The 27972-nt window shown below is 32.5% G+C and overlaps 2 protein-coding genes across 2 annotated transcripts; both read left to right on the top strand.

The window, feature by feature from the left end:
• Positions 1-2592: 2592 nt before the first annotated feature.
• LOC115713381 (G-type lectin S-receptor-like serine/threonine-protein kinase At1g61480) lies at positions 2593-9642 on the top strand. Its single transcript, XM_061116437.1, has 6 exons — positions 2593-2716; positions 7723-7852; positions 8081-8222; positions 8323-8380; positions 9228-9381; positions 9507-9642. Exons 1-6 carry the CDS (start codon positions 2593-2595, stop codon positions 9640-9642), a joined length of 744 nt encoding a protein of 247 aa, XP_060972420.1.
• An 8306-nt stretch (positions 9643-17948) lies between these two features.
• On the top strand, positions 17949-18689 carry LOC133038323 (uncharacterized mitochondrial protein AtMg00310-like). Its single transcript, XM_061116435.1, has one exon. It carries the CDS (start codon positions 17949-17951, stop codon positions 18687-18689), a length of 741 nt encoding a protein of 246 aa, XP_060972418.1.
• The last annotated feature ends 9283 nt before the right edge of the window (positions 18690-27972 follow it).

Raw genomic sequence — 27972 nt, 5'->3', positions numbered from 1 at the left:
TATGGAAAACAAACCTGGCCTCATGATACCAAATTGTAATGTCTTACTAGCTAAGGCACGTTACGGTATTTTCTTAATTATTATGCTAGTATTTTCCAGTCAAAGGGTTTGAACATAAAAATGTGTAATAAAATTTTTCGTAATAATAAAAAATTTAATAAACATAAAACACTTTAACAAAATATTTACAATTTGGAATCTCAAAATCTATTTGTATACCATACATAAATTATACAATATCAAAAATGTCATCTAACGACATATTCAAAAACTAAGCAATGGTGTCTTGAAGATTGCAACCCTTCAGGTTTAGATGTTTGGATATGTACGATCATTACTAAGCTCTACTCTCACTGCGGTTTAGTCTTGGCTTTGCCTTTACCTATACATAGAAGCATATATGTGAGTCAACAGACTCAGTACGAAAATCATAACATAACACAACATATATCTGACTTGTAATTGAGCACTCATACACTCAATTAACATAAGTCTACTAATCACATCCAATGCGTATAAAGTGAGATTTGAACGTTTGTACCTATAGCATGATTAGCCATAATACCAACCTAAGCTTATTACTCTAGTTGATCTAGTTTTAGTAGCATTAATCAATACTATTCAACATTGCCTATTAGATTAGAAATCAATGTCTTAGTGCAACTCTATGTACACCTATACCACTATATCAAATATGCTAGCTACATGGCAATATAGCATTCATGTATACTAAATATGTGTATATGTGCATCTAAATACTATTCTTACCTCAATTTTTGATTTAGGTGTGTCAGTCAACTTGAGTAAAAATTTGCTCAATGATCAGAGGTCCTAAGTCACACTAGTGGTAAACTGGTAAGTGTCTCGCTAAAACACTTTCTAGGATTATAGTTCATAATCTGAAGTTATCATCGATAAAAAGCCTATAGATACTCTAAATAACCTAAAAACACAAAATTGAGGTACCCCTAAAACTCTCCAACCAGCAAACAAAATTACAATTGGGTGCTCTATTTTTTGGGCATTGCCAGAACAACTGGTAGCCCAAATTTCTGTAGAAACTCTTTTCTGAGTTCTAACTCTTCCAAACATGTTTCATATGAGTTCAAACTTCTCATAACATATTATTATCACCCAAATAATTCTAACAGCTCAAAATACCTCTTAAACTCAGAATTTAGATTACACAATTAAATCCTTTAAAGAAACTACTTCAATAAGTTTAATTCCTCTATAATAGGCTACGTTCTAACAGTACCAACTAAGAAATTCACTTCTTAACATCAAATACTAACAACCAAGCATCGTAACCTAATAATGATCACAACCTAACTTATATCATATTAAAAATTAAGAGAAAAAGGAATCATAAAACGTACCTTTGATTTCTCCCTTCAATTCCTCACTAGAACTAGCTTCATATTACTTAGTTTCCTTGTGAAATTGATGAGGAAATATTGATAAGAAAACTTAATCTTCTCTTTGGTATGGGTCTGGGTAAGAGAAGAGAGTTTTCTAATTCCTTCTCTAATTTTCTACATAAATCTTAACATATATGATAAGTTAAATAAAACTGATCTAATTAAATGGGAATTACAAAAAATACCCTCACTTAAATAAAGAATAAATTTTAATCCAAGGAGTGATATGGTCATTCCCCTAATAATCCACATAATCACATAATTTTTAACTTTCCATAAAAATTTATGGTACCTTTAAAATATTAAAAACTATGGCATTATTATATTTTCTCCAATGCGTCGAGTTTCTAATGTTATTGATGATAAATATAATAAATACATATTATATACATACAACACATATATAATTAAATAAAATCTTCATAATTAAGTAATAATATCATATTTACCTATTTTCTAACAATAGGTCTTTATTTCTAAATGCTCATATTATTCCATATTTTTTTAGAATATTAATTAATTTCTAGTTTTCCATGTCAATTTATGCGGTCACTAAACCTGATAATCAAGTCAAACTATAGTATACTAAACCATGTATTTTCCTTGGGTATATTTTTTTTCCATAAACCTTACAAATACATCACAAAAGAGGGTAGGGTTTTTATATCTAGGGATGCTCTCTTCGATGATGTTATTTTTCCTTATGCTACTATAGCTACTAACACCTCTATCTCATCTACATCTTATATCTCTCATCCATTTGCTCAGCCCCCATCACTCTTCTCTGTCATGTTGCTCCCCTTCCTTCCACCCCTTCTCCTGCACTACCTGCAGTCGATTTTGTCCCAGTGGCACCCTCCACTGCATATATTTCTTCCTCTTCTCGTTTGTGCCATCTACTACTTTACCCACTATAACATCCACTATTACTTTACGTCCTAGTAATATTCCTCTACCATCATCTATAAATACAACATCTCAAAAACTTATTTGCTTTTCTGTCTTTGTTACTGCTCTTACCATTTCGTCTACTATTATGATTGAATCATTTGTGTCTAATGTTATTGTTCCATTTGTTACCACTATTCCTACTAATGTTTCATTTGTAGGCCCTAATACTCATTCTATGAAGACAAGAGCAAAATTAGGTATCTAGAAACAAAAGATTGTCATGGCTTCTCTTGACCCAACTTTAGTCCAAGCTGCAATGAAAGATCAAAAGTGGTCTGGTGCCATGGACAATAAGTTTACTACCCTTATCTGCAACCAAATATGGACTCTTGTTCACTTAAATGGTAACAGAATCCCCATTTGCAGCAAATGAATTTATATAGTGAAGTATAATGATGATGGCATTGTCAAACTACAAATCTTGGCTTGTTGCCAAAGCCTTTCATCGATAGGCATGGTTTGATTACATTGAGGCCTTATCAAGCCTGTCACTATTCAGATTGTTCTCACAATTAATGTCACAAAGGGTTCAAAGATTAGGAAGCTTAAAGTGAACAATGCTTTTCTTAATGGTGACCTTCAAGAAGATATTTATATGACTTAAACCCATAGTTTTGTTGATTTTCGACTCTCCTTCCAAGGGTTGCAAGCTTCATAAGGCTTTATATGGCCTCAAACAGGCTCCTCGAGCCTGGTTTGACAAACTCTCTTTTGTCTTGCACAATTTTAGTTTTAACTCAGCCAAAATAAATATTTTTCATCAAGGTTGAGATACTACTTCTTGTATCTACATTCTAGTGTATGCATATGATAATATTCTTGTCATTAGGACCATGATCAATAAGTATCTTCTCTAATTTCCAATCTCAGCAACCATAGGCATTGTTAACTATTTTTTTAGGTATTCAAGTCTTCAAGACTAATGATGGTATTATGTTTTCTTAATAAAAGTACCTTCAAGATCTCATCTGTAAAGCTCAACTTAAAGGGACTAAAACTCAGAGTAGTCCCATAAATAGTGGTCTTAAATTGCCTACCTATTGTAGTTATCTTGTCATGGATGCTTCTCACTATAGATTCATTGTTAAAACTTTGCAATATGTAACAATCACAAAACCCGACATCAGCTTTAGTATTAACAAAGTGTACCAATTCAAGCACAATCCTCTTTAGAATCACTGAATTGTTGTCAAAAGCATCCTAAGATATCCAAATGGGACCCTTGACTATGGTCTACAAATTAGAAGAGCTGGTCATTTTTATTTGCAAACTTACTGTGATGCGAATTAGGTTGTTGAACCTGATGACAGGTGCTCCATGACAGGATTTTGTGTTTTCTTAAGTCCTAATCTCATTGCCTTGCAATCTAAGAAACAAATAACTATCTTGAGAAGCTCCACTAAAGCTGAGTTCAGAAGCCTAACCTTTGGTGTAGCTGAACTCACCTGAATCCAGTCATTACTCAAAGCGTTGGATGTTCCTTCCTCTGCAATTACAGCTATTTGGTGTGACAACAACAACACTATTATGCTAGCAATCGATTCAGTTCTTGATGCTCACATGAAGCATATTGAAATTGATTTTTACTTTGTTCATGATAAGGTAATAAAGAAGGAACTCCAAAGTGCAATCCAACTTGCTGACTGCCTTGCTAAATCCATCTCTAGCTCTCAATTTTTTACTCTTAGAGATAAATTGAGTGTTGTCTCTCTGTCACTCTCAGTGTGAGGGAGGCTATTAGGGATAGTTAGTTGAACTATCCTTTGATAGTTAGTAAATAGTTAAAAGGTTGTTTGGAGCTAATTAGTTGTAGTAGCTCTTTTCAATTTGTTAGTTAGCTACTGGATTGTCTTAACAACTTGGGTATATAAGGCTTGTATTTTGAATTCATTTTACTAGAGAAATTCACTTTGCCTTTCTTTACTCATTACAAGAAATGTCACTTTTACCAATATATTTTTGTTAGAAAAATGGATTTGCACATCAACGTCGGTATTAGAACTTTTGCCAGCAAAAAATGAAAAATGCTGGCAAAAAAGATTTTTTTCAGCGCGTAAATGCGCTAGTAAAAGTTATATTTTAGCCATTGTAAATGTGCGTTGGGATTTTTGCCAGCGTAGTTTGCAAAATGCGCTGGTAAAAGTAATAGCGAGCTGTTTTAATAAAAGTGACATTTCTTGTAGTGACTTCAATGATATTTACTGTGATTAATCTATAAAAACCAAAAAGTAATATTAAGTAATTATATGTCATAACTTTGACTAAAAAAAACAAAGCAATCTAGTGATAAATAAAATTATATATATATGGATATTAAAAAGATTCGAAATTATAAAATTGACATATTTTCACGTGGATACCTCATTTGTCACTTTGCATAATCTTCAAAAAAATATATATATTTTTATATATATAAACAACTATTTTAATAGTAGTATTCTCTTAACTCTATATAATATGTATATATGTGTGTGCTTCATATGAATTAGAATTAATTAAAATAAACCCTACATGTGAGAGGGTCTTCCCTTTGGCCAAAGAAAAAGGTAATTTGAAGACATAATATAATATTATATCCAAAACAAAAATAGCCCCTTAAACCGCATGTATAGGAGTACTTCTTCTCATTGTAATAGCCTTATTCTAGGGCTAGGTGGGTGCCTTTCACATGCTTTGCTTAATTAGCTACGTTTGGTTTAATGTTAACCTTTAATTATTATAGTTAATAATAATACTTAAATTAGTCTTAATTAATTATTATATACCTACACCCTTCCTCATGGACCTTGCTTGTTTGATATATTTATTATATTATTGGGAGATGGTGATGGGCTAATTTTTATTTGTTTATTAAATGGAATACAGTAGTACTGATAGTGATCATTATTAGTAAACTAATATTATATTATGTGAGATAATATAAAAACTAAATAATATAAGTCACTCCCATTAAGGCTGTAACAGTTTTCTCATCATAAACATCATCATCACCATCTTCTACTTCACTTGTCTTTCTTGAAGACCCCAAAGTCTTATTAACACTTCTGGATCGGATTAACTACTTTTCATGTAAAAAGTTCAGTACCTATAAATATATATAGATATATTAATTAATTGTATGTTTATAAAAAAGTATAAATATATATATGGATTTGAAGCTTAATTATATAATATTTTTCCAAGATGTTATGTGACTAATTAAGAGTTTTCTAATGTCTGTAATCTTTTTGAAAAATTACATAATTAATCAAGAAACAAAAAGATTATTATTTTTAATTTTTGTTAATAAATTAAACATATATATATTAGCTCAAAACCTATATTTATATATGTATATATAACATCATGTATATGAAAATAAAATCAATTTTACATACTAATCTATCATGTTCTCAGTTTTCAAAATAAGATAATAAAATCACTTTGACATAGTGAAAGTGTACACAATATATGAATGAATCGAAGATCATCAATTAAGATCCAATACATATGTATTAAACAAGAAAAAAAAATAGTATAATACAATATATATAATATAGCCAGTTAATTAGTTATAATCGAAATATATAGTACGTACTAGTTAAGAATTTACTATGTATTTGTTCGTGAATTAAGTCAATAGCTTGGAGGGGTTTGTGAATTGCACATGTTGATGAATAAACCCGTGAAGAAGAAGTCAACTTAATTTGGTTATTAATTTTGGACTTTGGTAGATGAAAACAATATTTTTTAAAAAAATTTAACTTATCATAAGAGACAAAATAGATATCAAATGCTTGTGAACTTGAAAAAAGACATTTCAAAATAAACTTCAGAAAATTAAACTGAAAGTCTTCATGTTTCAGCTTAATTAATGAATTAATTGTCCTTTTGATTAAATTATGAAGAATCTACATAAATTTATTGGTGACCCCAACCTCATCAAGCTGAGGTTAGCAGCTAGCTAGGGATATTGTATATAGTATAATCAAATATATATTATTTTCTTTAATCTTTTTATAAATGGAGGACAGGTACTAATATGTTATATATATATATATATATCTATTCTATATAAAATGTGGTTATATAACAAAATTCTTTGGTTTATGAAAAATTATTGGGTGACTTTTTTTTAAAAAAAGTTTTCTATTCAAAAATAACATTTTTTTTTTATTAAGATGTATTTTAATCATTAATTTTTAAATAAATTAATATTACTTTTAAATTTTAATCGTATAACCCTAACACAGAACACAAGCTAAACCAAATTTAATTTTTAAATATGAATTTCTCATCCCCTAGAATCTATTTGCGATTACAGCTTTAGAATTCCCTACAGTATTTTCAATCGATCGAAATTGACTCTCTATCTCCTTAAGCAAAATCGATTCTTGAAGTCGACTTTCAGTTCTCATATTGCAACCAAGCTTCTCCAATGGAATCACAGGAATGCTCTGTTCATTCCTGAAAAAAAATTGTTGGATCTACCCTTCTCTTTATCTCCACCAATTTCCGAAAATTCTCCTTAAAATAACTAACCCCAAGAGCATGAGTAGTTCGATAATTATTAGTCTTCCAATCGTGATCGTTGATTCCCAAATCAAGATCTCTGTAGTTCTCGTCACTATCACTGTTCCTCCATAGGCTTTTGGAAATCCATGTACCAAATCCAAACTATCCCCTTCACTCGAACTAAAATCTCCGTACCTCTAGTCCAACACGATCAAATACCTCTTACTCGCCAATTCTTGGCGAAGAGCACAAATGAGCCCTTTTAGGCCGTGATTCTCTACCACCAACTCACTAACCTCTTCTCCCACTTTGAGCGAGGATAAGATCCGTTTGGCTATCGCTCTCTTGCGGCTCTTTTTGTATTTCATCCGATGGTGTGGGCATGGAGACTCAAACCCTTGGTAAGAATCTTTTCTTCACCTTTTTGTTGTCAAAAACTACAGCGCAGAGTGACGTTTTGCCGATTACTTTTGTTTCGACAATGGCGATCGCCTTGAACTCGTCATCTTCGTCACTTTTTTGTCGGACAACTAACCTCTCAAGCGTCGCCAAGTGTTCTTCGAACCCTTGAATTATTTTGGGTCGACGAAGCGCTCCGTAGTAGGAGTGGTTCATCCCAGGAAAATATCAGCGTTCACTGATGAATTGGCAGCCCCGTTGGGCTGAGGATTTACATTCCCGTTTTGAGATAGTGTAGATTCGAGCTCTGCCTTAATTTTGTTTAGCTTGGTCTTGATGTTGATGTAAGGAAAGTGAATGGTGCGTTTTTTTGTTGATAGAATCTGGCATTTAGTTAACAAATCGTTACGGATATAAAGCTTTTCTTTGAATGAAGACTGACCCTGTTGTCTCACAGGTTGGATTGAGCTGAGGATGAGAAGTTTTTCAAGAGAATTATGTATGTGTCGGAATTTGCTGTGCATTGGGATTTTGGAACTGTTACTACTCTCCTTTCCATTGAGGCTCCTTTTGAGTTTATCCTACAGGTACTCTTCGATAACCCCTTCCATGAAAATATGAAACACAAAACACTTCAACAACCTCTCCTTTATCTAAAACTTCACTGAAAATAGATTTAGACTAAATAGTAGTAGTAGTGGAGCCATTAGACAATGTATAATGGCTTAAAGAAGCAAAAACCTGTGATTAGGTAACTCTTCTTTTATTCTGTGGATTTGTTTACATATTATTATTTGTCTTTTTATGTAATAAAGTGCCTTCTCTAATCTGAAATCTCTGTCAACTAGCAGCTTCTTCGATTCAGTTAGGCGCCGCTCCTCTATTTTACAATGGAATCTTGATGTTGCTACTCAGCTTGTTGTTGCATCAGATGAGGATGGTTCACCAGCTTTAAGGGTATTGACTTTGTGGACTCTTTTAAGATAAATATAATCTCCCAACACACACACACAAACACATTCGTACACACTTACTCTATTGCTTTACTTTTAAATAGCTTTGGGATATGCGAAATATAATGTCACCAGTTAGAGAGTTTGTTGGGCACACCAAAGGTAACAAGATATCATTTTCAATTTATAATCCTTGAATTTTTGTTGATGCTCATTTTGAAAGGCTAGGTGTAATTGTAATGTCGTGGTGTCTGAATGACAATTCATATTTGCTTTAATATATAATGTTGTGTAATTGCAATGTCGTGGATAGGTAGTTTTTTCCAAGAAGACTTTGCCTTTGAACACTATATGTTATATAGAGCTCTTCTCAATATTAGTAAACTTGCTTTGTAATGACCTGTGGGTCTACCTTTTCTATTAATATCAAACTATTTTATTTTCAAAAATTTATGGACTCTCTTTTTTCAGTCCAAACTTGGACTGAAAGAGCTCATAGAGGAAACCAAAGATGTAAACTACAGGGAACTTAGTGACCTATTTCTTCTCTCAGATTAGAGAAAATATACTTTTTCCTATAAAATTTCTGTTAAGAAAATATACCATGTACATGCATACTATTTCATGTCTTTCACTTTATCTTTATGCACACTCTCACATATAATTCATTCACATTCATACATTCATATTTGCTCTTTAAATTATACATTAAAAATTCAGAACAGTTCACAAAACAGAATTGATGTACTAGAAGCAAAACCTTGTACCTGTATCAACATCTGATATGGTTGTTCTCATAGGTAAAAGTTAGTACTACCTTTTATTTCTCATTAGTTTTAATAGCAGAAAAGAAATATATTATCTATTTTATCAATATATGATTTCTCAGTTTATAAGGCAATATATGATTTTTCAAAATACCATTTTTTATTATACATTTCACTTCATGGAATGATACCATCATGTTATGTTATCTTGCTTTCTTTTTCTTTTCTGGGTGTTCTACCAGATGGGAAGGTTGTTGCAGTAAAAGGGCTTTTCTTCAATACAAGACAATGGGTGGATCATTTCTTCAATGAAGTGAATTTGATAAGCGGAATTCCACACAAAAATCTGGTGGAGCTGCTGGGATGCAACATTATAGGCCCTGAGAGTCTTCTTCTGTATGAATATGTAATAACTTATTTGGTGGTACTGAATTCTCTTAAAGCTAAACTTTTTCAATGTTGAAGCAAAATGATCTTTTCTATTCATTTTATTTACTTATCCTTTATTTGTTACAACTTAGGTGGGAGTCGAGGTATAAGATCATATTGGGTGTGGCTGAGGGTCTTGCTTATCTTCATGAAGAATCGAATTTGAGAATCATTCATCGAGATATAAAACTAAACAACATTATGCTTGATGAAGATTTGACAAGATAAATAACTAACTTCGGAGTAGCTAGACTATTCCCAGAAGATAAAACTCACATCAGCACCGCCATTGCTGGCATCCCTTTTAACGAATACTATTCTTCTAAGCCCGAATCTAACACACAATCGTATGGGAACAACATGACAGAAAGTTGGGTCGAACCAAGATGAGATGAACATTTTTAAGTGTATCACCTTTTAATAAAATAGAAAATACCTAGCATAAAATTTAGTATACGTGTCTCGCATGTAGCTTTTTACTAGCATATATATATATAAATATGGCCATGGATTCAATCCCTCACCACTTTTTTTCAAACCGGTCACTCACTTAATATAACTCATTTATTTAGTAAATTTAGACTTTCAGAAACTAACTTATATGTATGTGGAGCAATATATTCACACAGTGAGTAATAATTAATATCCAGAGAAAATATTATATACTCATGTGCTGATATTTTATAGTTATGTTAGATATCGTCTTATTATATACTATCACTACAATAAAATTTATCAATAGCCGCAATATTATTAGCGATGGGCGAAATTCGCCCCTAATAGTGGTAGCATTAGCGGCGGAACCAGAATTCGCCGCTAATTCTACTTATTTATTTTTTTTTTAAAAAAAAAAACTATTAGCGGTAGACTCCGCCGCTAATAGTATTAGTGGCGAGCCCCACCGCTAATAATATTAAAAGAATAAAAAAATAATTGTTAGAATTATTAGCGGCAGGGCATTAACAGCGGTCCCGCTGGTAATAATTGTATATATACCCAATCCTGACTTTCGGTACCTATTTCTAAATTTATTTTAAAATTAAATGAAATTATAAAAATAAAAAAAATAAAATATTTAAAAAATATTATAAATTTTAAAATAATTTTTTATAATTTTTAAATAATAATATTAGGTGTAGCAATATAAATGTGCTACATGTACAAGAGTGTACACATAAGTAGTCTATGTTGGCAGTTAACTGTAAAAAAAAGATGATACCTTAAATTTACAAACAGTTCAGTCATTTGGAGAGTTTTATTTTACCACCTAAATGTAAGCTTGGAAGATTAAGTATAAATACAAATAGATTAATAATTGAAAATACTAAAAAAAAAAATACCTCTTTCAACTTACTCCTCTCTTTCTTTCTTATTTTTTTTTTTTTTTTTTTTTGAAAAGATAACTATTAAGTTGGGCACAAAAAAAATATTATATTTAGCTCAATCCATCACTACTTTTTTTAAAAAAAAAATAAAAAATACAGGACCAATCACGCATGCGTGACTGCATCCTTGTCCTATAAATATTTGAATGCTTCAAAAAGATGGAATATAAATGGAGGAAAAAAATATTCAAATGTCTATGGCTAACATATTAGCACTACAAAAAACTGCTACTTTTAGTGATAATTTTTTAGTCACAACATAATATTTTTGTGACTAAATGTGACTTTTAGTTACAACAAAGTGTTACTTGTGACTAAAACATAGTATTTAGTTACATGTTGTCACTAATTTAGTTTTAGTCACAACTTAAAAATACATTTAGTCACAACAAATTATAATTTTTGTGACTAATACTTTTAGCCGCGAACTTTTTAGTCACAACATAGGAATCATGATTTATAATTAGTCACAATTTTTTCACTTTCGTCACAAATTTTATTGTGACTAAAAGTAAAAAAATTTGTAGTGTCAAAATTTATATGAATAGACAAAATATATATGAACGATTTATGAAGTGCGACATAAATTGAATATATATACACGATATAAGTAAAATGATCGAAATAGCTCAAGCTATTAATTTTTTGAATTTTAAGCCCACAAAAGCTTTGATCTATAAAGAAAACAAAACATAGTTAGTGTAGGTATTGGGGCTCACAAACTCTCTTAGATGGATTTATTGTTTTCCACAGAATGAGTTATGAGCTTGGGATCGATACCCTATATTTATAGTTGAGATACTTTCATCTGTATCTGCGCCACATTAGTTGTTAGAATATTTTAAAACTTAATTCAAGAAATTAAATCGAAAAATAAATTATAATCTGACCATATATAGAATAACAAATAGTTAATTGTGATCAAATATAATGAATATGAAATATTCATTTACTCACCTACGCGTATAAATCAATAAAATAATTTTATACTTAGTATAGAAAATATTCAAATATTTTTCTATTTAGTTAGTATTTAGATTTACCACTTAAATTTAATATTCCTCATTGTATAATAAACACATGAATTATAGCGATTGGTTCTCGTTATATGGCAAGTAATATATATCTTCCATGTATTACGATATATTTATCACATAACAATATACTTCATGTTGTAATGTACTTCGCGTCAAAAAAAAAATGTTGTAATGTACTTAAGCAAATAAATTCTAAACCTTATGTTTATTCTGGTCATCTAAAGATAATTTTCTCAGATAAAATTAAGGTGCACATAAATATGAGAAAATATCAAAATTAGAGTTTCATTGAATAATTTGGTTGTACAATGGAAAACTGTATAAGGGAAAACTGAATCCCATCTTTATTTTATAATCCTTTAATTTATGCTTGTGGCATAACTTCAGTCAAAGATATTACGATCACCTAATTAAATATTGAGTGCTTAATGACCACTTGTCGCATCTCTTTATGGCTAAATAGCTTCCACCATAACTCTTATAGTTCTTAGCCATAAATACTTTAGTTGAATTTGTCGCTAAATTTTATTAATGGTCTGAATATAGAATTATTAACTATAAGGCCTGGTATAAGACTCTATAATACATCATATATATGATGTATCCTATGACTTCAATTAATGGAAGTAATAATCAAGATTTTTCATGTTACAACTTACTGGTAATCTTAAGGACGTAATCAAATATTGATTTAATGTAATTGGTTAACTATATTTCCATAATGTTAGATCATCTTAATAAAGTATGTATGAATGTAATCTTTAATGTATCTCAATAAAGATACTTTATTACTTTGTATGAAATTATAAAGTGATCTAAACTTATGTTCTTCTGATACTACTTAATTGTTGGGCTTTATGCCCTAAATAAAACTCTATTTCAATGTAATCTTTATCTTTTAAATATCAATAAAGAGACAGAAGTATTTTCATCACTTATTTAATGTGTCATTTGGTTCATGTTATCATTTATGTTTATTTGATTTATAAATTCATCCAAATCCTTATCACATTTATGTTCTTGATTATTGTGTCGTCAGCACAGTGAAAAGTAATCAAGATTGTGTGATTAAATATATATTCCTAGATTTATCACTACACTGGGTTTAACTGATATGATAATCTACGAGATAGTTTACTGGCACCTTGGATAAGTGCTATGTCCTTTCCAGGGCATTGGTTAAAGTAAAGCTTGGGTTGGATGCATGGAGTATGCATTGGAAGGGACCGATATTGAACTTTGAATTAGATATGATAAATTTACCGTAATACCTATTCAATTCAATATCACCTAGTTGATCCTAGATCAAATGATCTTAATCCTGACATGGTTAGGTTCAATCTCAAGAGTATTATACATGTTCTTTGATTTGTTAGTTAAGCCTACTTTTTGGTTAGGGTGATACGTACATTTTGGGAACATGGTAGTGCAATTGAGTGGGAGCGCTAAACATAGATATGGAATCTATAACTTTTATCAGGACATAGAAGTGAAATGATGGTTTCCTTCGATCTTGGCTAAACAGAGATAAATGGTTGAGTACTCATTTCAGTGATTATGTTAGTTTAGTGAAATATCATTTATAGGTGGCTAAGTGTTTTAAGGATAAAATACATTGAAGGGTGTAACGGTAAATTAATCCCTATACAATGTAGATTATCTATAGAGGATCATTGATTATTGGAATTATAACAATGGATAACTAATAGCGTATCTATATCGTGGAACATATAGAGCGTTCTATATATCTGAGAGTGCAATTCCAAGTTCTATGGTGGATGCAACAAGGAATTAATAAGTCAGTGAATTGGCTTGGTGAATTCCAGAGCTGCTTATTGGAAGCTCAGATATATAGGCACACGGTCCCCATACTAGTTGAGACAATACTACTTGTAAGACTTCAGTTAATTGATTTTAATTAATCAATTATAATTCTAAAATTAGACTATGTCTAGTTTATGAATTTTCACTAAGCAAGGGCTTAATTGTGAAGAAAAGAGATTCTAGGGTTTGTTTGTTAATTAAGAGACTTTGATAAGTCTAATTAATAAATATATTAAATGATAATATTATTTAATAATTAATTTTTAGTTATTAAATGATTAGAATTGGCATTTAAGTGGTTAAATTGGAAAATTGGCATTTTTGAGAAAATAAGATGGAAAAATGAGAAAATGGCAAAATTGCAAAGTGGGGCCCAATAACAATCCATGGTCGGCCTCACTATTATAATTTACCATTTATTTTTCTATTATTTTAATGCTAATTAAATCTAACCTAACCCTAAGTGGTTTCCTATAAATAGGTAGTGATGGCTTAAGGGAATAGATGATGCATCTCATTCCTTCAGTAAAAATTTTTGAGCCTCTCTTCCTATACCTCGCCGAAACCTCTCTCTTTCTCTTCCTCTCTTCAAAAACCGAAGCCTATAGTGAAAGAGTGAGTGCCCACACACATCAACTGGTACTCAATCATAGTGTCTAAGGCTGTGAAGAATCCAGTTTCAAGAGAAGGAGATTCGGACTCAGATCTTGGTGATACTCTGCTACAGAAAGGATACAAGGGTTAGAGATCTGAGTGGAAGGAGACATTATATTCCGCTGCAACCACTGTAAGGTTCCTGATACTTTATATGTGTTTATTTCATATCGTTTTAGAGGTTCATATTTAGGATGTTAATAACATACTTGTTAGTAAATCTAGATCCTGGTAAAATAATTTCAACATTAACATTCTTGAAACAAATCCAATGTTATGTCTTGTACAGACTCTTAGGCATACATTATGCACTTAAAAATAAAAGTAAAAGATTGCTCTTCCAAATTATTTTGAAGACATCGGTTCAATAAATTTATCACACTTAAAGATAAAAGTAATATGACATAAATAATACATAATTTTTTTAATTAGAGATGTTGTGGCTTCTCTTTAATTAATTAAAGAATAATTACTAATTTTCCAGTTCGCATAAGTACAAAACCTAGACCTTGTCTGAGGCATCACAATAAATGACAAACTTTTCCTTATCAGAAGGAAGAGTTAATACTGGAGCAGTAATTAACCGTTACTTTAACTCTTGGAAACTTTTCTCACACTCATCTGTCTAATTAAACTTCAAATTCTTTTGGGTCAATTACGTTCAAGGTGTCGCTATCTTTGAGAAACCTATAATGAACCGACGATAATAACCAGCTCAACCCAAAAGGCTTCTAACCTCCGTAGCTGATTTTGGTGTTGGCCAATCCCGAATAGCTTCGATTTTGGCCGGATCAACTATGATCCCATCCTTGTCCACTATGTGCCCTAAGAAAGAGACATGTGACAACCAGAACTCACACTTCTTCAACTTAGGATAGAGCTTGGGATCCCATATTCATTGAAGTACTAATCTGAGATGTACCTCATGTTCCTCTTCTAATTTTGAATATACTAGAATATCATCGATAAAAATTATAACATGCTTATCCAAAAAATCCTTGAATTCTCAATTCATTAGATCCATGAATGCAGCTGGGGCATTGATGAGTCCAAAAGACATATCGAGAAACTTGTAATGTCCATACCTAGTACAGAATGCAATCTTTGGGATATCCTTTTCTCGAATTCTCAACTGATGGTAACTCGATCGGAGGTCAATCTTTGAGAAAACGGTCTTACCTTTAAATTGATTGAATAGGTCATCAATTCTGGGTAAAGGGTATTTTTTTTCTTAATAGTGAGCTTATTTAGTTCCCAGTAATCGATACACATCTTTCTTCTTCACGAATAACACTGTAGCACCCCAAGGAGAAAAACTCGGTCTAATAAATCCCATGTTATGTAATTTTTGAAGTTAAATCTTTAATTCCCTTAATTTCGATGGAGACATTCAATAATGTGCTTTTCATACTAGTTTTGCCCCGAAACTAATTCTATATCAAATTCAATCTCTCAACAAGGTGGTAATCAAGGTAGATCCTCAGGAAATACATCTAGAAATTCATGCACCAATCTCATATTTTTATGTCTAGTTCAAATAGGCTGATTAGTATCCACTGTTGTAACTAGGAATCCTATACAACCTTTGCTGTAACGCCCTAATGAAAGAAATGCTACGATCAACCATTAAACATAACCTAATTCTGCTAGACTGGGATTACTAGGAATAAGAGTAGAAGTTTAAGCTTTAATTATTATAGAGTAAAAATATAACTTGTAACTATTTAATTTACAAACCATTCAAAAAGATTACACATGTTTCGGGATCCCATAATTGTTTTCACAAAACATTACAAGTCATTTTTACATGCCAACCTAAGCGATAAAAAACCGAGAATACAAAATACATCAACTGGTGGACCCAACCCGCGTGGTCTAGTGTGGCCTGAACATGCACAATACACCGCCAAGCCCTCAAATTCATGGCTGATCACAAACTGATTTACTCTTTCCTGCATAGTAGAGAACCCGTAAGCCAAGCCCAGCAAGACAGTATAAATAACAATATGCAATATACTGTCAATTCAAATAAATATTGATGCCCCGACATCTATTGTCTATTTAACATAGACCTACGTGTTACATTCACACGTCAATTTACAATAAGGCCTTAGAGTGGTTTATCTCGATTTTGATTACCGAGTCTAACCTAATTATGCCTTACCCGCATAATTCTTTATCTTAACATATACAACATAGTATTGCATTCAAAATCATTTAAACACTAGGGTAATAACCCTAGATCGTATAACCGCTCACTTTAGGGTAATAACCCTATCATCAGTTTCTCACTCAATTGCTAGCACAATATCAAATATGAGCGCCACAGCACTTAACTCTACGTAGTAACTACTGTCTTACATGGTATCCCAAGTATGTGGAGATTCAAAACCCCCGGGTGTTCCTGAGCAAGCGCCGATAATCCTAGTTACACATTCCTGGGATTTTGCAAGTAGGGTTAATCCCAAGATTCAATTTCACATAATCACATAATTTGCTTTTAAATTATAGATAAGAATATAGAGCCCGAAACAAGCTTTGTAATGTCCCAAACAGAGTCCCAAGTCAAAAGTTATAGCGAAAATAAAAACCCAAAAATTCCTGGGGAAAGCAGGGTCTTGCCGCAACGAGCAAGGTTGTGGCTGCAGCGGCAAAAATCAGGTTCCCACATCGTGGCGAGCCCAGTAGTGGCCACGACTAGGTGTCCTGGAATCCCCAAAAAAATGCCAATTCTCAACATGCTCGAATTTTACCTAAATCTCATACAAAACTTGTTCCAAAACATGCATAACCACAAATTCCATCACACACCATTTATATCCAACACAATAGAGATTTTAAAGATTAAAACAAAGCTCCACATCAAGTCTAACATCAAAAAATCCAAGCCTATAACACAAATACCATAATCACCCAAAATTCACAAGCTTGAACAACCAACTTCAAAGCTTCAAAGAAAATTCCAGAGGTTGGGTGCGAAAGCTATTAGGTTTCGAGTGCAATCCAGGGTCGAGGTTAGGCTCCAAGCTCCGAGTCGGGGACCATGTTTGGCTTCGATAGAGTCCGTGCCCGGGTTGAGACTGGGGATAGAAGTCTGAGGTATGGGCTAGGAACCGAGATCCAATGTCTGATGTCCAACTTCGAGATTAGGGTAAGAAAGACAAAACGAATAAACGATATTTCAAAAAAAAAATATTGTTAGAATACTTTTTTTTAAAGTGTTAAAATAGTTTTTGAAAGCGATTTCTCTCGTTTTCCAATTTTTGAATTTTAAAAAATAAAAAACAAAAATAATTTTACAAAATTAAAAAAAAAAAAATCATTTTAAATGGAAAAACTATTTAAATAGTGGTGCAAAATGCACTCTAATTATTATTTTTGAAAAATTTAGAAGATATACTTAACAATTATAATGTGTATACTTTCATATAGTTTTTGTTTTTTAAAAAAAAATTAAAAAAATTAATTGCCTAAAATTAAAGGGAGTGTGCATTGCCTTTTTTTTTAAAAAAAAAAATGCATGGTAAAATTATCTATCATGTTACATGTCTAAGTGGCAAGGTAAATTCCAGTCAAAAGGAGAGGTAACGAGGTTCTTCTTAAGGCTGTGATTTAGGCCATCCCTACTTATGTCATGTCGGTTTTCAAACTTCCTGACTCTTTCTGTAGTTTTGTTAAGAAGGAAATGACCAATTTTTGGTGGGGTGCTGAAGATGGTGAGCGTAAACTTCTTTGGAAAAGTTGGAAAGCTTTGTGCAATGCTAAGAGTATAGGGGGTCTTGGGTTTAGATCTATGAAGCCTTTCAATCAAGCCATGCTTGCAAAACAAGTTTGGCGAATCCAAACCAATCAGTCACCTCTGCTTACCAACCTTTTTAAGGCAAAATATTTCTCCCGCACAACCTTTTCAAACTCCTCCTTAGGTCATTCCCCATCATACGTTTGGCAGAGTCTTCATTGGGGTAAATCTCTCCTGAAAGAGGGTCTTTGTAAGAGGATTGGAAATGGGTCCACCACTAGAATTTTACATGATAATTGGATCCCAAACCACTGCTTCATCCCCACTTCCCTTCCTAGCCACCTTGTCCATGTCTCGGATTTTCTCCTTCCAACAGGAGACTGGAACATCCCTCTAATGCGCAGCCACTTTCCCCAGGACACTATCAGTGATATTCTATCCCTCCCCCCACCTGACACTACCCAAACGGACTCTTATTTCTGGCAGCACACTTCTTCAGGTCATTATTCTGTTAAGACAGGGTACCATGTGGCAAAAACTTCCACAAATTTGACACAACCATCCCCTTCAAATACAACTATCCTGAAGCGCTGGTGGAACTCCCTCTGGAGTCTTCAAATTCCTCCCAAAATTTGACACTTCATTTATCGTTTATCTCATAATTAAATTCCCACTGCTGAAAATCTTTACACTAGAAAATGTCTTAGTTCCCCCATTTGTCCTCGTTGTCACCTTCATAATGAGTCTGTGCAACATGCTTTTTTTGAGTGTAAGGATATGAAAAAGGTTTTTGGTCAGGTACGTATTTTATGCCTATGCTGAAGAAATTAAGGAACTTACATATACTAGATATCATTTTATACATTCAGCAAAATTCCCCACTTGACTCCTTTAATTTATTTGTTTGCATGTTATGGAAGTGTTGGAATAGCAAGAATGACTGTGTTTTCAGGAATAAAGATGTAAACCCCAGCCGAATTCAACAAGAAGCTCGAGAATATTTGGACTTCATCAGGAATCACAACAGCAGCATCAGAACCAATCACAGCCAGCTACTGAGTGTCATGTGGAGACATGGTCACCCCCGCCGATTGGCTCCCTCAAGCTTAATGTTGATGGTGATATTTCTAGTCACAGAGGTAAAACAGGAATAGGTGCTATTGTGCGTGATTCCATAAGACAAGTGGTAGCAGCAAGAGCTTCTAGCCGTGAGGGCAGATGCTACCGAAAGTGGCTGAAGGTTGGGCGTTATTAGAAGGCCTCCGATGGTGTTTAAACAACCAAGTTAACATTCACCAAGTTGAGGTTGATTGTAAAAATTTAGTCACGGACTTACTATCACACGAACACATACTCTCAAGCTATGGAGCTCTTATTGATTCTATTCGACAGGTGTTATCTTCGTTTTCCACTGTTTCCCTACTTCATGTTCTCAGATAAAAGAATACAGGTGCTCACAATTTAGCCCAGATGGCATTAGGATTAGATAACACATGGTGTTGGAATAATCAAGACCCATACCCTATATCTTTGTAATTTTCTTTAGGTCTTCCTTCTAAAAAAAAATGTTACATATTCTAATCACATGTATGCCCCACATGACATCCTCGTTAAATAATGGCAAACTCAACGTTTAGGACCCTTAATTTGTAGTTATTATAATGTGTAATAATATGTTACCCCAATAAACAATTAATGAAGTCAAAAATATATATTTATGTATATATATATTCTATATATATAGAGAGAGAGAGAGAGAATTAATGAGGCTATCTTTTGTCGTTTAATTGGGTGGATTGGCTGTAGTTAATGATGAATATTAAAATAATGTCAGTTTAGGCATATAGGTGGTCATCTAAATGAGAAGTAGTTATTATTCAGCCAAAAGAAAAAGAATGAGTAGTCACATTTACAATAAGGTGTGTCACCAATATTAACATGTCACATTTGTTTTGCCCGAAAGAAAATTAATATATAATTTGCAAATTTAACTACATTAATGTGAATTAACAAATTAGAAAAATTTAAGTTGAATCTTAGTAGGCGTTGTTATAGTCTTTTGTGTTGCAAGTTTTGATTTTCTCCATAACAAACAGGTTGATAATATAGGGGAGTACTTACTGAATTGTGGGGGTGGGGATAGAGGATAAGAATGAAGAATTAGGGTGGGCCCCACATAGAGAGAGACCGACAAAGAGCATCTTTTGTTTTCTTTTTTTATTATTATTATTAATTAATAATGAGATACAAACATATGGGGTTTACAACTTTGAGGCCGATGCATGATTCAATTCAACACATCTCTCTCTGGTTTTCCTTTCTATCTTTTGTTTTTTTTTTTAACAAATTAATTTAAGTACTATTTACTATTACAATTGCCATACGTTTATATATACTAGATGAGAGTTACGTGGCGAGCCACGTAAATATTAGTTTTATATAAGTTTTAGTGGTTTTTGTTTAAGAATCCAGTAACTGAGCAACGGCAACAACAATGGTAGATAGATCTATTTAAGTTTTTCATATTTGTAAAGATTATAAATTTAAACTTTTAATTTTCTTGATTTGAGATTTTGAATTGTTCTGATTTATTTGTTTATGAATTTATTGAAATACTTGAATATTTATTGGTTTTGATTTTGAATTTTTTTGATGTATTCATACTTGAATATTTATATTAATGAAATTAGTCTGTAGCTTTATGGATTTAGAAAAAAAAAAGATATTTTTTAATATAGAATTTAAATTTTATATTGATGATTGTTAATGAAATTAGACTGTAACTTTATGTTTCTAGAAAAAAGAAATGTATTATTTTATATGGTTTGTTAGAGAGATATGTGGCTAAGATGATTTTTTTTTTTAATTTAAAAAAAGATTGTTTAATTTTTTGATTTTTTTTTTAATTTAAAAAAAGATTGTTTAATTTTTTGAGTTTAATTATTGGGTTTATTTGTTAACGGGAGATGAAACCTATTAACATCGTTAAATTTAACAGAATATTCTTTTATTTTTAAGGTATATTCTGTTAAACCAAGAAATGCCGTTAGATAGGCACTTTTAATATATAAAGATATATATATATATATTTTGACATTAATCATAATAACATTATTAATTAATTAAAAAAGATAGCATAAAGAGTGAGGGGAAATATATATAATATAAGAGGATTGTTAGTACTTTAAGATGTGTCGTCTTGCGATTGGCTAACGATACTTCTTAAAAACTATTATATTAAATTATATGAGACCCCATAATTAATTAGACTAATAACAATATAACACGTAAAAGAGTGTTTGGCACGTGTCTTTTAACATTTCTCATAATATAATATATATATATGTGTCTCCGGTGCTGGTGCAGATGATGCAGCATTACTAGTAGTAGCGCTTTGTGCGTCTGTCAGCGCCACCCACGCGTCGTTTTTAGCTCTCACTCCCACGCTTATTGCTACCTCCCAAACTCTCTCTATAGATATAGTATATAAAACTACTCTAGTATAAATAAGAGTTAGTTACCCAAGATTAGATTTTTCTCATTTTTAAAAAAACTAGTTTAGCTTTGTCATTTTCCGAGTTCTTCCAACATTTGGATTATGGACTTCCATCATGCCAATAATAGTTTTATATAAGTACATGGTTAATGATCCATTTCCCCCCATTATGTACTATAATGGCGTATGTTAATTTAATTAGTTCATTAATAGTTAACCTATTTATTAAGTTATTCGTGTTATATAATATTATAAACCAATCATAATAATCATCACAAGCTATATATAGCGCAATATTTATATATGTATAATAGTGTATGTGGTGTGTGTTTCATAGGATCGATCGATCGATGTCATGTCAAAAGTGAAAGGCAGCTCTTTTGTGAGAAATGAAACTATATATGTATATAACAACAAAATGTTAGATAAATTAACAATTAACCCAAGATCTATTTGTATATAACATAGAACACAATAGTAGTATATGATAATTGAGTATGTGTACCTGATTGATCCATAGCAATTATCTCTGATTGATCCACAGCAGTTACTCCAATTTGATAGTGCAATACTATCAACTATGTCTTCCTCCCTAGATCTCTAAATCAGAAGCAGTTTATTTTCTCTGATTATCAAAAGGTATACAATTGTGATGAGACAATATGTATTTATAGAGTTAGGGAGGGGACTTAGCTACAAAACCCTAGTTGGGCTGGGCCTGCTCATCAAAGGCTTCAGTCAACTAGAAAAGCCCACACTTCTGCTTCACCTAGACTTTACTCACAGATGCTAAGCCCATTAACAATTGATCACCAACAACATGGGCTAATACAGCAAAGAACTATCCAATCAACCCAAGTTTTAATAAAACCAATAAAATTTAATGTAAGCCCAAATAAAAGTTTAACATTCTCCCACTTGGGCTACATTGATTTTAATACATATATATTATATATCAAAATAATTTTGTTTGAAAATGACTCATGGGTTGAACAACAGGAAAACATTTGTGGCCACTTTAAAAACTGATAGTTCTCTGATAGCATCTCAACATACCGGTCCAATTCAACCTTTGATAATGAACTATGACAGTCATATTGTTTTTAGCTCAACAAAAGACATTCATAATCACAAATACCAAAGTATTAAATCGACATGGTCAATAAGTCTAGTAGTGTGGTAAGGAATTATGTTCAACATGTGATCAATTTAAAATAACATAATATCCTTATCAGTCCTCAATTTCACTGATACCGTGATGCTTAATAAATAAGCCAGTGAAATTAAACATACACCACTTAAAATAAGTAAGTGTCACTAAACTTGCTTAAAGAATTAAGCCAACAACATATCATTGTCAATAAGCAAATAAATTTAAAAGACAATGATCCCAACAGTATGAACCACATGCTTTCAATTCAATCATTCTCGAGAATATAACAAAACATAATTGAAAACATATCCATTCAATAATAAAAAATATTGAAACATAAAATGTAGTTCATAACTTTATTCAGAAAATTATAAATAATAATTTCTAAAAACAAACAAAAAACAAAACTCCCACTAACCCAAAAGATCAAAAGATTCTAAAATGCCCATATTAACAACATGTTTATTAAACAGCACGGCACTTAACCCTTTGGTTAGAGGATCAGCTAACATCGACTCGGTCTTGCAATTTTCAATAACAATGTCTCCTTTCTTGACCAAGTCTCTGACAGTGAGATACTTTATTTCCATATGTTTAGAAGCACTACTAATCTTGTTATTCTTTGAAAAGAAAACAAGAAAGATCATTATCACAATAGATTAGCATAGGTGTGGAAATAGAATCAACCACTCGTATCTCCGAAATAAAATTCTTCAGCCACAAAGCTTGCAAAGATGCCCCATAACATGCAACAAACTCAGCATACATAGTAGATGATGTGATCAAAGTCTGTTTGACACTCTTCCAAGAAATGGCAAGACTCGCCAAGGTGAAAATATAGCCGTAAGTTGACTTTAAATCATCTACACAACCACCAAAATCTGAATCGAATAACCAACAACTCGAAGATTGTCAACATGCTTATACACAAGCATAAAACTCTTCGTTCTTTGCAAATATCTCAAAACTTTCTTGGCCGCAACCCAATGATCAAGGCCAGGATCAGATAAATATCTCCCAAGAACATTGACTACGAAAGCTATGTCAGGTCGAGTGCAAACCTGAGCATACATCAAACTCCCTACTACACTTGCATAAGGGATGTTCTTCATTGCTCCTCTTTCCAAGTCGTTCTTAGGACATTGCTGCTTAGTGAACTTGTCCCCTTTCGTAATAGGAACGAACCGGCTTTACACAAATCCATGTTGAACCTTTTGAGCACACGATTAATGTAAGCTTCTTGAGATAAGCCAAGAACTTTTCGATTCCTGTCACGATGGATCTCAATCCCCAAAACATAGGATGCCTCTCCAAGATCTTTCATATCAAAATTGGAAGACAGAAAATTTTTGGTCTCATTTAGTAGTGACAAATCACTGCTGGCAAGTAAAATGTCATCTACATAAAGAACAAGAAAAATATAACGACTCCCACTGATCTTCATATAAATACACTGATCAAACTTGTTCTCTACGAAACCAAACGATGTCACAACCTTGTCAAACTTCAAGTACCACTGGCGAGATGCCTGTTTGAGACCATAAATGGATCGTTTCAACTTGCAAACTAAGTGTTCTTTTCCATTCTCCTTGTAGCCTTCAGGTTGAGACATATACACTTCCTCATTCAATTCTCCATTCGAAAAGCAGCTTTAACATCCATTTGATGCAACTCTAAATCAAAATGCGCAACTAAGGCCATAATAATTCTGAATGAATCTTTAGTGGAAACAGTGAGAAAGTTTCGGTGTAATCAATACCTTCTCTTTGAGTAAAGCCTTTAGCCACTAAACGCGCTTTAAACCTTTCAATGCACCCTTTTTATCCCTTTTAGCCTTTAAAATCCACTTACAACCTATTGGTTTAAAACCATCAGGTAATAACACTAGCTCCCATACACCATTTTTCTTCATGGAGTCGATCTCATCATCCGTAGCTGCTAACCATTTTGAAGATTGTGGACTATTAAGTGCTTCACTAAAAGTGACAGGATCCACAAAATGATCAATATCATATTCTCCTTCTCCAAGATAAACAAAATTATCATGACACTTTGTTGACTTCTTTTGTCTCTGAGATCTTCTTAGAGGAGGTACTTCTGGAATAACTTCTCTTTGTTGATCATTGTTTTGAATAACATCTTCCACAACTGGAATTTCTTCAATAACAGGATTCTCATTAACAATAGGAGCTTCATCATTAATAGGCCCTTCATCAATAATAGGACCTTCATCATCTTCGATATCGGGAGCAATATATTCATCAACAATGGGAGCATTACCAACTGGAGTAGGATGGAGACTACTATTATCATCTCTTGAAAATGACATAGGAATACAAATTCCTTTAGAGGACTCCCCCATTTCAAGAGATGTTGAAGGAATTTTCTCAGCAACATCAAATTCCAGAAATTTAGCGATTACGAGATTCAACAATTCGCGTACCACGAGTAGGACAGTAAAAGCGATAGCCTTTTGAGCGCATTGGATAACCAATGAAATAACAGCGATTTGTTCTCGGATCTAACTTTTTCAAATTAGGATCATAAATCTTTACTTCAGCTGGACAACCCCATACACGAAGATGATTAAGACTAGGCTTCCGCCCAGTCCATAACTCAAAAGGGGTCTTGGGAACAGATTTACTGGGAACACGATTTAAAATATAAGTTGCAGCCATAAGTGCTTCACCCCATAAAAACTCTGGAAGATTTGTTCTACTCATCATACTTCTAACCATATCCATGAGAGTGCGATTTCTCCTTTCAGCAACGCCATTTTGCTCAGGTGAACCAGGCATAGTGTATTGAGCAACTATACCATTTTCTTGTAAGTACTCTGCAAAAAGCCCCATGTGTTGTCCATATTCTGTATAACGACCATAATATTCTCCTCCACGATCAGAATGAACAACTTTGATGACTCTTCCTAATTGTTTCTCAACCTCATTTCGAAAAATTTTGAGTTTATCAAGGGCGTCAGATTTTTCTTTAATTAAATAGGTGAATCCATAACGAGAAAAATCATCGATAAAAGTGATAAAATACTTATTTCTGCACAATGTGGTGGAATAAGGACCACTGATGTCCGTGTGGATAATTTCCAATAAAGATTGACTGCGGTTTGCAGTCTTCTTTCTTGTTTTAGTCAATTTTCCACGAGTACAATCAACACAAGTATCCCAATCAGAAGCATCAAGAGGAGGAAGTATTTCAGATTTAATTAAACGATCAACCCTTTCTCTGGAAATATGACCCAATCTTTTGTGCCATAACAATAAGGATGTTTCCTTAATATGAGGTCTTTTACCCACAGTATTCACAACATTAAAAGAGGAATCTAAAGGAGCCAATGACAACTTGTAAAGACCATCAGAATAAAAGCAATTTCCAATAATTCGAGAGTCAAGCATAATGTCAACATTATCATTTGCAAAATGAAAAGAATATCCTTGTTTAACCAATAGCGGAAGCGAAACAAAATTCCTTTTAAAAGTAGGAACATAAAAAGTATTGTTCAGAATAATCTTATCACGAGACTGTAATTCAAGAATAAATGTTCCAACATAGATAACGTCAACTCCAACATCATTGCCCACTTTAAGCTTGGACTCCCTCTCACTTGGCTTCCTGAGATCCCTTAGCCCCTGTAAGGAAGCAGAAACATGAACAGTAGCACCACTGTCTAACCACCAAGAATCAATAGGAACATCAACTAGATTAGATTCAAAACAAACACATGCCAATGGATTACCTGATTGTGCTTGCTTCTTTTCTAACCAAGTCTTAAATTTGTGACAGTCCGTTCTCCGATGCCCCAATTTTTCACAAAAGTAACACTTCACATTAGAGTATTTGGACTTTCCGTTGTTATTCTTCTGTTTATTCTTATGCTCCTTACCATTACCATTCTGTTTAGTAGCACCATCATTTTTATTCTTGAATTTTCCTTTTCCTTTGTTGGGCTTGAGGTGAGAAACATAGTTAGCAGATTCATTCTTCTCCCTTTTAAGCTTGCTTTCTTCAGCTACACACTGAGAAATTAGATCGCTGATAGTCCATGTTTGATTGTAAGTGTTGTAGGCTGTCTTGATAAGGCTGAAAGAGGCAGGAAGAGCATGAAGAGCTCGATGAATAATGAAAGAGTCAGGAAGAGGAATATTATGATCTTTCAACTTGGACTGAACATTCACCAATTTCAGAATAAAATCTCGCACTCCTTTTATTTCATCATACTTAATGGTTGTCATTTCATCCATAAGATGTCCAGCTTCAGCGTTTTCACCAGTGTCGTATAATTTCTCTACAGCATTGAAAAACTCTTTGGCATTTGTAGTGTCTGGCAAACCACTCAATAGATGTTCAGGAATGGATCTTTTCATAGTAAGAAGACTAAGTCGACTTGACTTTTCCCATTGTGCATGATGAGTTCTCTCGGCAGCTGTACTGGAGTCTGTAAGATCAGCAGGTTTTTCTTCTCGTAGGCACAAGTCCAAATCCATTATGCCTAAAGTAAATTCCACATCTCGTTTCCATGTCTTGTAGTTGGAAGCATTCAAAATATGGATGGAAGCATTATTGTTGTTCACAGAAAAGGAGACTGAAAAATTCAAAAATTAAAACTTGAATAAGCAATATGAGCAATGTATTAGAAAATATTGTAGAATCAACTGGTCATTATAAACTCCCCTTTGGGGTGAGAATATAACACACACATGATCTACCTTCATGAAGTTAACAACAAAGAAAAAATACATATCATTTAAGAATTTTATTACCTTTGGGCAAATAAATTTCTTAAAAAATATGTATTAATTCAAGCAAAAAAATAATAATAAATTTATATATTTAAATTATTACCTTTGGGCAAATAATTAAAATATATATATTTAATATTAACTCACTTCATGGAATGTGAACTAATATATGTAAATACTACCTTTGGGCAAGTAATTACACATATAGTCAACCAAAAATATAATATTTTCTTCAACATGTGAAATTTGGTGATAAAACAATCATTGAAAATTAATAATTTTCAACCAAATTTCCAAAAGAGATATATAATTGCTTTTATTATATTGATAAGCAAAAAATAAAGTGTCCACCATAACACATTATTTTTGTATCAAACAACCAAGTTTTATAACTTTAGAACAACAAATAATTAAAAGATGTGAAATAAAAAAATATTGGTGGAGATTACATAGTCAAAATAAATTAAACAAGAGAGTGACTATGTCATATGGGACGAGAAGAAACCCAAAAAATTT

This window comes from Cannabis sativa, chromosome 5, assembly GCF_029168945.1.
Source record: "Cannabis sativa cultivar Pink pepper isolate KNU-18-1 chromosome 5, ASM2916894v1, whole genome shotgun sequence".
NCBI lineage: Eukaryota > Viridiplantae > Streptophyta > Magnoliopsida > Rosales > Cannabaceae > Cannabis > Cannabis sativa.
Note: the sequence above shows the minus strand (reverse complement) of the source record. Positions and strands in the feature narration are given on the sequence as shown.

Excerpts from the sequence above, each read along its gene's own strand:
- LOC115713381 (XM_061116437.1), top strand. The coding sequence starts at position 2,593 with ATGGCTTCTCTTGACCCAACTTTAGTCCAAGCTGCAATGAAAGATCAA. Across the intron at positions 2,717-7,722 it reads GACTCTTGTTCACTTAAATG|GTTGGATTGAGCTGAGGATG; the intron begins GTAACAGAATCC and ends GTTGTCTCACAG. Across the intron at positions 8,381-9,227 it reads GTTTGTTGGGCACACCAAAG|ATGGGAAGGTTGTTGCAGTA; the intron begins GTAACAAGATAT and ends GTGTTCTACCAG.
- LOC133038323 (XM_061116435.1), top strand. The coding sequence starts at position 17,949 with ATGTCGGTTTTCAAACTTCCTGACTCTTTCTGTAGTTTTGTTAAGAAG.